This window comes from Salvelinus fontinalis, chromosome 2 (genome assembly GCF_029448725.1).
Source record: "Salvelinus fontinalis isolate EN_2023a chromosome 2, ASM2944872v1, whole genome shotgun sequence".
In the NCBI taxonomy this organism is placed as follows: domain Eukaryota; kingdom Metazoa; phylum Chordata; class Actinopteri; order Salmoniformes; family Salmonidae; genus Salvelinus; species Salvelinus fontinalis.
The window spans coordinates 6,003,217-6,019,729 of NC_074666.1; the positions used below are offsets into that span (position 1 = coordinate 6,003,217).

The 16,513-nt window shown below is 42.8% G+C and overlaps 1 protein-coding gene across 1 annotated transcript in view; it reads left to right on the forward strand.

Annotated features, from left to right (window-relative positions):
• The window catches only part of LOC129810810 (endoplasmic reticulum metallopeptidase 1-like), a 74,566-nt gene that overhangs the window by 42,730 nt on the left and 15,323 nt on the right, over positions 1-16,513 (forward strand). The window contains exons 11-14 of the mRNA XM_055861721.1: positions 4,361-4,551; positions 5,002-5,154; positions 5,645-5,847; positions 7,648-7,763. Coding sequence (XP_055717696.1) covers positions 4,361-4,551; positions 5,002-5,154; positions 5,645-5,847; positions 7,648-7,763 — 663 coding nt within the window. The remainder of the gene's footprint in view (positions 1-4,360; positions 4,552-5,001; positions 5,155-5,644; positions 5,848-7,647; positions 7,764-16,513) is intronic.

Genomic DNA, 16,513 nt, shown 5'->3' on the forward strand with positions numbered 1-16,513 from the left:
TTTGCCAAAAGGCACCTAAAGGATTCTCAGACCATGAGAAAAACTGATGAAAACCAAGATTGAACTCTTTGATCTGAATGCCAAGCTTCACATCTGGAGGAAACCTGGCACCATCCCTATGGTGAAGCATGGTGGTGGCAGCATCATGCTGTGCGGAGGTTTTTCAGTGGCAAGGACTGGGAGAGTAGTCAGGATCGAGGCAAAGATGAGCGGCGCAAAATACAGAGAGCTCCTTGATGAAAACCTACTTCAGAGCGCTCAGGAGGTTCACCTTCCAACAGGACAACGACCCTAAGCACACAGCCAACACAACGCAGGAGTGGCTTCGGACAGGTCTCTGAATGTCCTTGAGTGGATCAACCAGAGCCTGAATTTTCAATCCGATCGAACATCTCTGGAGAGACCTGAAAATAGCTGTGCAGCGACGCTCCCCATCCGACCTGACCAAGCTTGAGAGGATTGCAGAGAAGAATGGGAGAAACTCCCCAAAAACAGGTGTGCCAAGCTTGTAGCGCCATACCCAAGAAGACTCAAGGCTTTAATCCCTGCCAATGGTGCTTCAACAAAGTACTGAGTAAAGGGTCTGAATAAATATGTAAATGTGATATATATATATAATATTTTTTTTTATAAATGTGCAAACATTTCTAAAAATCTGTTTTTGCTTTGTCATTATGGGGTATTATGTGTAGATTGATGAGGGAAAAAAATATTTAATCAATTTTAGTATAAGGCTGTAAAATGTCAACGCCGATACCGATACCGATTATTGGGGGACCAAAAAAGCCGGTACCGATTACTCGGCAGATTAAAACAAATTAAAAATAAAGAAAAAATAAATGTATTTGTAATAATGACAATTACAACAATACTGAATGAACACTTATTTTAACTTAATACACTGCTCAAAAAAATAAAGGGAACACTTAAACAACACAATGTAACTCCAAGTCAATCACACTTCTGTGAAATCAAACTGTCCACTTAGGAAGCAACACTGATTGACAATAAATTTCACATGCTGTTGTGCAAATGGAATAGACAAAAGGTGGAAATTATAGGCAATTAACAAGACACCCCCAAAAAAGGAGTGATTCTGCAGGTGGTGACCACAGACCACTTCTCAGTTCCTATGCTTACTGGCTGATGTTTTGGTCACTTTTGAATGCTGGCGGTGCTCTCACTCTAGTGGTAGCATGAGACGGAGTCTACAACCCACACAAGTGGCTCAGGTAGTGCAGTTCATCCAGGATGGCACATCAATGCGAGCTGTGGCAAAAAGGTTTGCTGTGTCTGTCAGCGTAGTGTCCAGAGCATGGAGGCGCTACCAGGAGACAGGCCAGTGCATCAGGAGACGTGGAGGAGGCCGTAGGAGGGCAACAACCCAGCAGCAGGACCGCTACCTCCGCCTTTGTGCAAGGAGGTGCACTGCCAGCGCCCTGCAAAATGACCTCCAGCAGGCCACAAATGTGCATGTGTCTGCTCAAACGGTCAGAAACAGACTCCATGAGGGTGGTATGAGGGCCCGACATCCACAGGTGGGGGTTGTGCTTACAGCCCAACACCGTGCAGGACGTTTGGCATTTGCCAGAGAACACCAAGATTGGCAAATTCGCCACTGGCGCCCTATGCTCTTCACAGATGAAAGCAGGTTCACACTGAGCACATGAGCACATGTGACAGACGTGACAGAGTCTGGAGACGGCGTGGAGAACGTTCTGCTGCCTGCAACATCCTCCAGCATGACCGGTTTGGCGATGGGTCAGTCATGGTGTGGGGTGGCATTTCTTTGTGGGGCCGCACAGCCCTCCATGTGCTCGCCAGAGGTAGCCTGACTGCCATTAGGTACCGAGATGAGATCCTCAGACCCCTTGTGAGACCATATGCTGACACATGCACATTTGTGGCCTGCTGGAGGTCATTTTGCAGGGCTCTGGCAGTGCACCTCCTTGCACAAAGGCGGAGGTAGCGGTCCTGCTGCTGGGTTGTTGCCCTCCTACGGCCTCCTCCACGTCTCCTGATGTACTGGCCTGTCTCCTGGTAGCGCCTCCATGCTCTGGACACTACGCTGACAGACACAGCAAACCTTTTTGCCACAGCTCGCATTGATGTGCCATCCTGGATGAACTGCACTACCTGAGCCACTTGTGTGGGTTGTAGACTCCGTCTCATGCTACCACTAGAGTGAGAGCACCGCCAGCATTCAAAAGTGACCAAAACATCCGCCAGTAAGCATAGGAACTGAGAAGTGGTCTGTGGTCACCACCTGCAGAATCACTCCTTTTTTGGGGGTGTCTTGTTAATTGCCTATAATTTCCACCTTTTGTCTATTCCATTTGCACAACAGCATGTGAAATTTATTGTCAATCAGTGTTGCTTCCTAAGTGGACAGTTTGATTTCACAGAAGTGTGATTGACTTGGAGTTACATTGTGTTGTTTAAGTGTTCCCTTTATTTTTTTGAGCAGTGTATAATACATCAATAAAATCAATTTAGCCAAAAATAAATAATGAAACATGTTCAATTTGGTTTAAATAAAGCAAAAACAAAGTGTTGGAGAAGAAAGTAAAAGTGCAATATGTGCCATGTAAGAAACCTAACGTTTAAGTTCCTTGCTCAGAACATGAGAACATATGAAAGCTGGTGGTTCCTTTTAACATGAGTCTTCAATATTCCCAGGTAAAAAGTTTTAGGTTGTAGTTATTATAGGAATTATAGGACTATTTCTCTCTATACCATTTGTATTTCGTTAACCTTTGACTATTGGATGTTCTTATAGGCACTTTAGTATTGTCAGTGTAACAGTATAGCTTCCATCCCTCTCCTCGCTCCTACCTGGGCTCGAACCAGGAACACAACGACAACAGCCACCCTCGAAGCAGCGTTACCCATCGCTCCACAAAAGCCGCGGCCCTTGCAGAGCAATGGGAATAACTACTCCCATCTCAGAGCGAGTGACGTTTGAAACGCTATTAGCCCGCACCCCGCTAACTAGCTAGCCATTTCACATCGGTTTACACCAGCCTAATGTCGGAAGTTGATAGGCTTGAAGTACAGCGAAGAGCTTCTGGCAAAACGCAGGAATGTGCTGTTTGAATGAATGCTTACGAGCCTGCTGCTGCCTACCACCGCTCAGTCAGACTGCTCTATGAAATCATAGACTTAGTTATAACATAACACACAGAAATACGAGCATTAGGTCATTAATATGGTCGAATCTGGAAACTATCATCTCGAAAACAAGACGTTTATTCTTTCATTGAAATACGGAACCGTTCCGTATTTTATCTAACGGGTGGCATCCATAAGTCTAAATATTCCTGTTACATTGCACAACCTTCAATGTTATGTCATAATTATGTAAAATTCTGGAAAATTAGGCAGCCCAAAGTGTTGCATATACACTGACTCTGCGTGCAATTAACGCAAGAGAAGTGACACAATTTCACCTGGTTATATTGCCTGCTAACATGGATTTCTTTTAGCTAAATATGCAGGTTTAAAAATATATACTTCTGTGTATTGATTTTAAGAAAGGCATTGATGTTTATGGTTAGGTACACATTGGAGCAACGATACGCACCGCATCGATTACGTGCAACGCAGGACACGCTAGATAAACTAGTAATATCATCAACCATGTGTAGTTAACTAGTGATTATGATTGATTGTTTTTTATAAGATAAGTTTAATGCTAGCTAGCAACTTACCTTAACTTCTACTGCATTCGCGTAACAGGCAGGCTCCTCGTGGAGTGCAATGTAATCAGGTGGTTAGAGCGTTGGACTAGTTAACTGTAAGGTTGCAAGATTGAATCCCCCGAGCTGACAAGGTAAAAATATGTCGTTCTGCCCCTGAACGAGGCAGTTAACCCACTGTTCCTAGGCCGTCATTGAAAATAAGAATGTGTTCTTAACTGACTTGCCTAGTTAAATAAAGTTTAAATAAAGGTGTAAAAAAATACAGATTTCCGATTGTTATGAAAACTTGAAATCGGCCCTAATTAATCTGCCATTCCGATTAATCGGTCGACTTCTAGTCTGAACACTTCCCGAATGCACTGTAGATCGATAGATAAGTTGCTTTCCATAAGGAAATTCCTTTTCATGAACAATAAATGGATAGACGTGGATACTGTTCAATGCTCCCATTGTTATTATTTAAGTGTGATGTTTCAATCAGAAGGTTGTCAGGTCATTTTCACAGCTCAGCAGCAACAACGATACGTTGCTGTATCACATGATTAGTTTTGAATTGAAAGGGTTTTATATTGATCTCTTATTTGTTTGGTGCAGGTGAAGTACTCTGTTATCTACCAGCTGGGTCTGGGTTAGTTAATGTATCTCTCCTGTGTCTCCAGGTGCATCGCTGAAGTACTCTGTTCTCTACCAGCTGGGTCTGGCTCTGCCCTATGTCCACTTCATGTTCCTGATCTGGGTGGTGTTTGAGATCTTCACGCCCATCCTGGGGCGCAGCGGCACAGAGATCCCCCCTGACGTGGTCCTGGCCACCCTCGTCACCCTCACCACACTCTTCCTCTCCTCCTTCTTTGTGAGTAGAGTAGTACCATGGTTAATAATAGCTAGCTTTCCAAAAGAGGGAAGAGGACAGGAACATGTTCCTGACTGTAGTCTTTGTGGAAATAACATTCCCATAGAAACCTTTGGAAGCGACAGCATAGCAATATTTATTACAATACTCTACCAACCAGGTCAGCAGCAACTCCCCTCTCCACCATGGAATGGAGGATATGAGGCAGAAAGATGAAATGTGGATGATGACTAGGAAATATCATATCAGCTGATGACTTTAAGCAGCTTTGAGTGATCTGATGAGTGTGTTTTTATTCCCCCCCCCCCTCTCTTTCCATCTTTCTCTCCCCCTCCTCCCTCTCTCCCTCTTCTCTATCTTTCCCTCTCCCCCCTCCCCCTTCTCTATCTTTCCCTCTCTCTCTCCCTCGCCCTCTCCCCCCTCCCCCTTCTCTCTGCTCTCTCTCCCCAGCTCCACTTCATCTACTTGGCTAGGTCTACTAAGTGGCTGTTGGCAGGTCTGGGAACAGTGTTCACTGTGTTTCTGGTGCTGGTGTTGTGTGGAATGTTCTTCCCCTACACAGCAGACCCCTCGAGCCCACGCCCCAAACGGGTCTTTCTTCAGGTGAGACCATCTGACACACACACGACCCCTCCGGCCCAAACGGGTCTAGTCCCGAGACCATCTCCGGCACTTTCTGCTTAGATGCACACACACACACACACACACACCTGACAACCTTTTAAATTAACCTTTATTTATCCTACCAAGTCGGTTATTGACGGATATAAAAACATTGAATAAACGATCATCTGATGCATTGGGCTTAGTGTGTGTGTAGCTCAATTAATTAAATACAGACCTTATATTACAATGACAACCAGGAGATGTTGACCGTCGTTCTTTCTGCCTGCTCTCCCAAGCACATTTTTATTTATTCAGGACTTAAGACCAAACACACTCGTATTTCAAATGAACAACTGTGTGTCAATGTTGACTATGTCTTTCTGTCTGCTCTTGCTAAAGATGTTCTTTTGAAACAACTCCCCCCTCAGGTGTTCTACCATGAGTTGCTGACTATCTTTTCACCTCTTCTCTCTTCTCTTCCTGTCAGCACACCACTCGTACCTTCCATGGTCTGGATGGCCAGGTGAAGAGCAAAGACTCAGGTCTGTGGATCAACAGCTTTGACTACACTGGCATGCAGCACATCACGCCTATCATACCAGAGATCAACGACACCATCAGGACCAGCTGTCAGGAGGACAGGCCTTTCTGTGGCTACCCCTGGTTCCTACCTGTCAAGTTCCTTGTCAAGTGAGTCATACACATAGAACTAGGAATTAGAATATGCAGTACACAGTGCATTCAGAAAGTATTCAGACCCCTTGACTTTTTCTACATTTTGTTACGTTACAACCTTATTCTAAAATGGATTAAATAGTTTTTTCCCCCTCATCAATCTACCCATAATGACAAAATAAACAACTGAAATATCACATTTACATAAGTATTCAGACCCTTTACTCAGTACTTTGTTGAAGCACCTTTGGCAGTGATTACAGCCTTGAGTCTTCTTGGGTATGACGCTACAAGCTTGGCACACCTGTATTTAGGGAGTTTCTCCAATTCTTCTCTGCAGATCCTCTCAAGCTCTGTCAGGTTGGATGGGGAGCGTCGCTGTAAAGTTATTTTCAGTTCTCTCCAGAGATGTTCGATCGGGTTCAAGTCCAGGCTCTGGCTGGGCCACTCAAGGACATTCAGAGACCTGTCCCGAAGCTTCTCCTGCGTTGTCTTGGCTGTGTGCTTAGGGTTGTTGTCCTGTTGAAAGGTGAACCTGAGCGCTCTGGAGCAGGTTTTCATCAAGGATCTCTTTGTACTTTGCTCCGTTCATCTTTCCCTCAATACTGACTAGTCTCATATGCCCTGCCGCTGAAAACCCCCCCCACAGCATGATGCTGTCCCCACCGTGCTTCAGCGTAGGGATGGTGCCAGGTTTCCTCCAGACGTGAAGCTTGGCATTCAGGCCAAAGAGTTCAATCTTGGTTTCATCAGACCAGAGAATCATGTTTCTCATGGTCTGAGTCCTTTAGGTGACTTTTGGCAAACTCCAAGCATGTGCCTTTTACTGAAGAGTGGCTTCCGTCTGACCACTCTACCGTAAAGGCCTGATTGGTGGAGTGTCGCAGAGATTGTTGTCCTTCTGGATGGTCCACCCATCTCCACAGAGGAACTCTGGAGCTCTGTCAAAGTGACCATCAGGTTCTTGGTCACCTCCCTGACCAAGGCCCTTCTCCCCTGATTGCTCAGTTTGGCCGGGCAGCCAGCTCTAGGAAGTCTTGGTGGTTCTAAACTTCTTCCATTTAAGAATGATGGAGACCACCTATGTTCTTAGGGACCTTCAATGATGCGGACATGTTTTGGTAGCCTTCCCCAGATCTGTGCTTCGACACAGTCCTGTCTTGGAGCTCTACAGACAGTTCCGTCAACATCATGGCTTGGTTTTTGCTTTGACATGCACTGTCAACTGTGGCACCTTTTATATAGACAGGTGTGTACCTTTTCCAAATCATGACCAATCAATTGAATGTACCACAGGTGGACACCAATCACGTTGTAGAAACATCTTAAGGATGATCAATGGAAATAAGATGCACCTGAGCTCAATTTCGAGTCTCATAGCAAAGTATACTTACGTAAGGTATTTCTGTATTTTATGTTTTATAAATTAGGGAAAAAAGCTATTTCATCCATTTTAGAATAAGGCTGTAACAAAATGTGGAAAAAGTCAAGAGGTCTGAATACTTTCTGAATGCACTGTGTACTAATTTAATAGGATCTCTACGGTCACACATGGCTGAATTAAATAACACTATTATTACTATACTGTAGATAAGATCTGTATTATATTGTATCTCAAAGGGGTTAAAAATGTGTTGTCTATGGCAACGATGCTGATGTATTTGGTTGTTTTCAAATGTGTTTCATAAAGGAAAAACAATTTTACTGTATCATGCACATACCATATCTTTTTTATTACATTTATTAATAAATGGCAGGTATCGACTGGTTTAGCAAAATAACTAAACGGCATTGTGTCAATTTACTTGTTTTCAGGAAGAACTGGTACCTCCCAGCCCCTGAAGTCTTTCCCAAGTCTCCCATCGAGTTTCAGGTTCTTTCTAAAGAACAGACAAAATGGGGCACAGTGAAGATCACATTTGAAGTCACAGGTGAGATTGTATGAACATTGAACACATGGTATTTTTTAAATTGAACCTTTATTTAACTAGGCAAGTCGGTTAAGAACAAATTGTTATTTTACAACGATGCCCCTTCATCCTCTACCACTACAGCGCCTTCAGAATGGATTCACACCCTTTGACTTCTTACACATTTTGTTGTTACAGCCTGAATTTAAAATAGATTCAATTGAGATCTTGTGTCACTTGCCCCCATAATGTCAAAGTGGAATTATGTTTTTCGAAATGTTTACTGAATTATTAAAAATGAAAAGCTGAAATGTCTTGAGTTAATAAGTATTCAACCCCTTTGTTACGGCGATGCCTAAATAAGCACAGGAGTAAAAAGGTGCTTAACAAGTCATATAATAAGTTGTATGGACTCACTTTGTGTGCAATAATAGTGTTTAAAATGACTACCCCATCTCTGTACCCCCACACATACAATTGTCTGTAAAGTCCCTCAGTCGAGCAGTGTATTTCAACCACAAAGACCAGAGAGGTTTTCCAATGCCTCGCAAAGAAGGGCACCTATTGGTAGAGAGGTAATACATGTAAAAAGCAGATATTGAATTCCCCTTTGAGCATGGTGAAGTTATTAATTACACTTTGGGTAGTGTATCAATACACCCAGTCATCCTTCTAACTCTGTTCCCGGAGACGAAGGAAACCGCTCAAGAGTTTTCACCATGAGGCCAATGGTGACCTTAAAACAGAGTTTAATGGCTGTGATAGGAGAAAACTGAGGATGGATCAACAACATTGTAGTTACTCCACAATACTCCACTAAATGACAGAGTGAAAAGAAGGAAGCCTGTCCAGAATAAAAATATTCCAAAACATACATCCTGTTTGCAACAAGGCACTAAAGTAATACTGCAAGAAATGTGGCAAAGCAATAACTATTTGTCCTGAATACAAAGTGTTATGTTTGGGGCAAGTCCAATACAACATATTATTGAATATCACTCTCCATATTTTAAAGTATAGTGGTGGCTGCATCATGTTATGGGTATGATTGTAATCGTTAAGTACTGGGGAGTTTTTTCAGGATTAAAAAAAGTACTGAATGGAGCTAAGCACAGGCAAAATCCTAGAGGAAAACCTGGTTCAGTCTGCTTTCCACCAGACACTGAGATTTAATTCACCTTTTAGAAGGACAATAACCTAAAACACAAAGCCAAATCTAGACTTGAGTTGCTTACTTAAGAAGACATTGACTGGCCAAGTTACAGTTTTGACTTAAATCTGCTTGAAAATCTATGGTATGACCTGAAAATGATTGTCAAGCAATGATGAACAACCAATTTGACAGAGCCTGAAGAATTTTGAAAAGAATAATGGGCTAATGTTACACAATCCAGGTGTGTAAAGCTCTTAGAGACTCACCCAGAAAGACTCAACTGTAATCGCTTCCAAAGGTGATTCTAACATGTATTGACTCCCTGGTTGAGTACTTATCTCATCAAGATATATTAGGATTTTAATATATATATGACAGAGCTTGAAGAATTGATATTTATATTATTATTTATTTTTTTATTTACAAATGTTAGAATTGTTGTTTTTTCACTTTGACAGTGTTTTGAGTAGATCGTTGACAAAAGATGACAATTAAAATAATTTTAATACCACTTTGTAACACAACAAAATGTGGAAAAAGTCAAGGGGTGTGAAAGCTTTCTGAAGGCACTATAGGATCCATTACTCCAATCCTCTATCACTACCTGTTGTAGGATCCATTACTCCAATCCTCAATTACTACCTGCTGTAGGATCCATTACTCCAATCCTCTATCACTACCTGTTGTAGGATCCATTACTCCAATCCTCTATTACTACCTGTTGTAGGATCCATTACTCCAATCCTCTATCACTACCTGTTGTAGGATCCATTACTCCAATCATCGATCACTACCTATTGTAGGATCCATTACTCCAATCATCGATCACTACCTGTTGTAGGATCCATTACTCCAATCATCGATCACTACCTGTTGTAGGATCCATTACTCCAATCATCGATCACTACCTGCTGTAGGATCCATTACTCCAATCCTCTATCACTACCTGCTGTAGGATCCATTACTCTATTACTACCTGCTGTAGGATCCATTACTCCAATCCTCTATCACTACCTGCTGTAGGATCCATTACTCCAATCCTCTATCACTACATGTTGTAGGATACATTACTCCAATCCTCTATCACTACCTGCTGTAGGATCCATTACTCTATTACTACCTGCTGTAGGATCCATTACTCCAATCCTCTATCACTACCTGCTGTAGGATCCATTACTCCAATCCTCTATCACTACATGTTGTAGGATCCATTACTCCAATCCTCTATCACTACCTGCTGTAGGATCCATTACTCTATTACTACCTGCTGTAGGATCCATTACTCCAATCCTCTATCACTACCTGTTGTAGGATCCATTACTCCAATCCTCTATCACTACCTGTTGTAGGATCCATTACTCCAATCCTCTATCACTACCTGCTGTAGGATCCATTACTCTATTACTACCTGCTGTAGGATCCATTACTCCAATCCTCTATCACTACCTGTTGTAGGATCCATTACTCCAATCATCGATCACTACCTGCTGTAGGATCCATTACTCCAATCCTCTATCACTACCTGCTGTAGGATCCATTACTCCAATCCTCTATCACTACCTGCTGTAGGATCCATTACTCCAATCCTCTATCACTACCTGCTGTAGGATCCATTACTCCAATCCTCTATTACTACCTGTTGTAGGATCCATTACTCCAATCCTCTATCACTACCTGCTGTAGGATCCATTACTCTATTACTACCTGCTGTAGGATCCATTACTCCAATCCTCTATCACTACCTGTTGTAGGATCCAATCCTCTATTACTACCTGCTGTAGGATCCATTACTCCAATCCTCTATCGCTACCTGCTGTAGGATCCATTACTCCAATCCTCTATCACTACCTGTTGTAGGATCCATTACTCCAATCCTCTATCAGTACCTGCTGTAGGATCCATTACTCTATTACTACCTGCTGTAGGATCCATTACTCCAATCCTCTATCACTACCTGTTGTAGGATCCATTACTCCAATCCTCTATCACTACCTGCTGTAGGATCCATTACTCTATTACTACCTGCTGTAGGATCCATTACTCCAATCCTCTATCACTACCTGTTGTAGGATCCATTACTCCAATCATCGATCACTACCTGCTGTAGGATCCATTACTCCAATCCTCTATCACTACCTGCTGTAGGATCCATTACTCCAATCCTCTATCACTACCTGCTGTAGGATCCATTACTCCAATCCTCTATCACTACCTGCTGTAGGATCCATTACTCCAATCCTCTATCACTACCTGCTGTAGGATCCATTACTCCAATCCTCTATCACTACCTGCTGTAGGATCCATTACTCCAATCCTCTATCACTACCTGCTGTAGGATCCATTACTCCAATCCTCTATCACTACCTGCTGTAGGATCCATTACTCCAATCCTCTATCACTACCTGCTGTAGGATCCATTACTCCAATCCTCTATCACTACCTGCTGTAGGATCCATTACTCCAATCCTCTATCACTACCTGCTGTAGGATCCATTACTCCAATCCTCTATCACTACCTGCTGTAGGATCCATTACTCCAATCCTCTATCACTACCTGCTGTAGGATCCATTACTCCAATCCTCTATCACTACCTGCTGTAGGATCCATTACTCCAATCCTCTATCACTACCTGCTGTAGGATCCATTACTCCAATCCTCTATCACTACCTGCTGTAGGATCCATTACTCCAATCCTCTATCACTACCTGCTGTAGGATCCATTACTCCAATCCTCTATCACTACCTGCTGTAGGATCCATTACTCCAATCCTCTATCACTACCTGCTGTAGGATCCATTACTCCAATCCTCTATCACTACCTGCTGTAGGATCCATTACTCCAATCCTCTATCACTACCTGCTGTAGGATCCATTACTCCAATCCTCTATCACTACCTGCTGTAGGATCCATTACTCCAATCCTCTATCACTACCTGCTGTAGGATCCATTACTCCAATCCTCTATCACTACCTGCTGTAGGATCCATTACTCCAATCCTCTATTACTACCTGCTGTAGGATCCATTACTCCAATCCTCTATCACTACCTGCTGTAGGATCCATTACTCCAATCCTCTATCACTACCTGCTGTAGGATCCATTACTCTATTACTACCTGCTGTAGGATCCATTACTCCAATCCTCTATCACTACCTGTTGTAGGATCCATTACTCCAATCCTCTATCACTACCTGTTGTAGGATCCATTACTCCAATCCTCTATCACTACCTGCTGTAGGATCCATTACTCCAATCATCGATCACTACCTGCTGTAGGATCCATTACTCCAATCATCTATCACTACCTGCTGTAGGATCCATTACTCCAATCCTCTATCACTACCTGTTGTAGGATCCATTACTCCAATCCTCTATTACTACCTGCTGTAGGATCCAGTACTCCAATCCTCTATCACTACCTGTTGTAGGATCCATTACTCCAATCCTCTATTACTACCTGCTGTAGGATCCATTACTCCAATCCTCTATCACTACCTGTTGTAGGATCCATTACTCCAATCCTCTATCACTACCTGTTGTAGGATCCATTACTCCAATCATCGATCACTACCTGTTGTAGGATCCATTACTCCAATCCTCTATTACTACCTGCTGTAGGATCCATTACTCCAATCCTCTATCACTACCTGCTGTAGGATCCATTACTCCAATCCTCTATCACTACCTGTTGTAGGATCCATTACTCCAATCATCGATCACTACCTGCTGTAGGATCCATTACTCCAATCCTCTATTACTACCTGCTGTAGGATCCATTACTCCAATCCTCTATCACTACCTGCTGTAGGATCCATTACTCCAATCCTCTATCACTACCTGTTGTAGGATCCATTACTCCAATCATCGATCACTACCTGCTGTAGGATCCATTACTCCAATCCTCTATCACTACCTGCTGTAGGATCCATTACTCTATTACTACCTGCTGTAGGATCCATTACTCCAATCCTCTATCACTACCTGCTGTAGGATCCATTACTCCAATCCTCTATCACTACATGTTGTAGGATACATTACTCCAATCCTCTATCACTACCTGCTGTAGGATCCATTACTCTATTACTACCTGCTGTAGGATCCATTACTCCAATCCTCTATTACTACCTGTTGTAGGATCCATTACTCCAATCCTCTATCACTACCTGTTGTAGGATCCATTACTCCAATCCTCTATCACTACCTGCTGTAGGATCTATTACTCTATTACTACCTGCTGTAGGATCCATTACTCCAATCCTCTATCACTACCTGTTGTAGGATCCATTACTCCAATCATCGATCACTACCTGCTGTAGGATCCATTACTCCAATCCTCTATCACTACCTGCTGTAGGATCCATTACTCCAATCCTCTATCACTACCTGCTGTAGGATCCATTACTCCAATCCTCTATTACTACCTGTTGTAGGATCCATTACTCCAATCCTCTATCACTACCTGCTGTAGGATCCATTACTATATTACTACCTGCTGTAGGATCCATTACTCCAATCCTCTATCACTACCTGTTGTAGGATCCATTACTCTATTACTACCTGCTGTAGGATCCATTACTCCAATCCTCTATCACTACCTGCTGTAGGATCCATTACTCCAATCCTCTATCACTACCTGTTGTAGGATCCATTACTCCAATCCTCTATCACTACCTGCTGTAGGATCCATTACTCTCTTACTACCTGTTGTAGGATCCATTACTCCAATCCTCTATCACTACCTGCTGTAGGATCCATTACTCTATTACTACCTGCTGTAGGATCCATTACTCCAATCCTCTATCACTACCTGTTGTAGGATCCATTACTCCAATCATCGATCACTACCTGCTGTAGGATCCATTACTCCAATCCTCTATCACTACCTGCTGTAGGATCCATTACTCCAATCCTCTATCACTACCTGCTGTAGGATCCATTACTCCAATCCTCTATTACTACCTGTTGTAGGATCCATTACTCCAATCCTCTATCACTACCTGCTGTAGGATCCATTACTCTATTACTACCTGCTGTAGGATCCATTACTCCAATCCTCTATCACTACCTGTTGTAGGATCCATTACTCTATTACTACCTGCTGTAGGATCCATTACTCCAATCCTCTATCACTACCTGCTGTAGGATCCATTACTCCAATCCTCTATCACTACCTGCTGTAGGATCCATTACTCCAATCCTCTATCACTACCTCTTGTAGGATCCATTACTCCAATCCTCTATCACTACCTGCTGTAGGATCCATTACTCCAATCCTCTATCACTACCTGCTGTAGGATCCATTACTCCAATCCTCTATCACTACCTGTTGTAGGATCCATTACTCCAATCATCGATCACTACCTGCTGTAGAATCCATTACTCCAATCCTCTATCACTACCTGCTGTAGGATCCATTACTCTATTACTACCTGCTGTAGGATCCATTACTCCAATCCTCTATCACTACCTGCTGTAGGATCCATTACTCCAATCCTCTATCACTACATGTTGTAGGATACATTACTCCAATCCTCTATCACTACCTGCTGTAGGATCCATTACTCTATTACTACCTGCTGTGGGATCCATTACTCCAATCCTCTATCACTACCTGTTGTAGGATCCATTACTCCAATCCTCTATCACTACCTGCTGTAGGATCTATTACTCTATTACTACCTGCTGTAGGATCCATTACTCCAATCCTCTATCACTACCTGTTGTAGGATCCATTACTCCAATCATCGATCACTACCTGCTGTAGGATCCATTACTCCAATCATCGATCACTACCTGCTGTAGGATCCATTACTCCAATCATCGATCACTACCTGCTGTAGGATCCATTACTCCAATCCTCTATCACTACCTGTTGTAGGATCCATTACTCCAATCCTCTATTACTACCTGCTGTAGGATCCATTACTCCAATCCTCTATCACTACCTGTTGTAGGATCCATTACTCCAATCCTCTATTACTACCTGTTGTAGGATCCATTACTCCAATCCTCTATCACTACCTGCTGTAGGATCCATTACTCCAATCCTCTATTACTACCTGCTGTAGGATCCATTACTCCAATCCTCTATCACTACCTGCTGTAGGATCCATTACTCCAATCCTCTATCACTACCTGCTGTAGGATCCATTACTCTATTACTACCTGCTGTAGGATCCATTACTCCAATCCTCTATCACTACCTGTTGTAGGATCCATTACTCCAATCCTCTATCACTACCTGTTGTAGGATCCATTACTCCAATCCTCTATCACTACCTGCTGTAGGATCCATTACTCCAATCATCGATCACTACCTGCTGTAGGATCCATTACTCCAATCATCTATCACTACCTGCTGTAGGATCCATTACTCCAATCCTCTATCACTACCTGTTGTAGGATCCATTACTCCAATCCTCTATTACTACCTGCTGTAGGATCCATTACTCCAATCCTCTATCACTACCTGTTGTAGGATCCATTACTCCAATCCTCTATTACTACCTGTTGTAGGATCCATTACTCCAATCCTCTATCACTACCTGTTGTAGGATCCATTACTCCAATCATCGATCACTACCTGTTGTAGGATCCATTACTCCAATCATCGATCACTACCTGTTGTAGGATCCATTACTCCAATCATCGATCACTACCTGTTGTAGGATCCATTACTCCAATCCTCTATTACTACCTGCTGTAGGATCCATTACTCCAATCCTCTATCACTACCTGCTGTAGGATCCATTACTCCAATCCTCTATCACTACCTGTTGTAGGATCCATTACTCCAATCATCGATCACTACCTGCTGTAGGATCCATTACTCCAATCCTCTATCACTACCTGCTGTAGGATCCATTACTCTATTACTACCTGCTGTAGGATCCATTACTCCAATCCTCTATCACTACCTGCTGTAGGATCCATTACTCCAATCCTCTATCACTACATGTTGTAGGATACATTACTCCAATCCTCTATCACTACCTGCTGTAGGATCCATTACTCTATTACTACATGCTGTAGGATCCATTACTCCAATCCTCTATCACTACCTGTTGTAGGATCCATTACTCCAATCCTCTATCACTACCTGTTGTAGGATCCATTACTCCAATCCTCTATCACTACCTGCTGTAGGATCTATTACTCTATTACTACCTGCTGTAGGATCCATTACTCCAATCCTCTATCATTACCTGTTGTAGGATCCATTACTCCAATCATCGATCACTACCTGCTGTAGGATCCATTACTCCAATCCTCTATCACTACCTGTTGTAGGATCCATTACTCTATTACTACCTGCTGTAGGATCCATTACTCCAATCCTCTATCACTACCTGCTGTAGGATCCATTACTCCAATCCTCTATCACTACCTGTTGTAGGATCCATTACTCCAATCCTCTATCACTACCTGCTGTAGGATCCATTACTCTATTACTACCTGTTGTAGGATCCATTACTCCAATCCTCTATCACTACCTGCTGTAGGATCCATTACTCTATTACTACCTGCTGTAGGATCCATTACTCCAATCCTCTATCACTACCTGTTGTAGGATCCATTACTCCAATCATCGATCACTACCTGCTGTAGGATCCATTA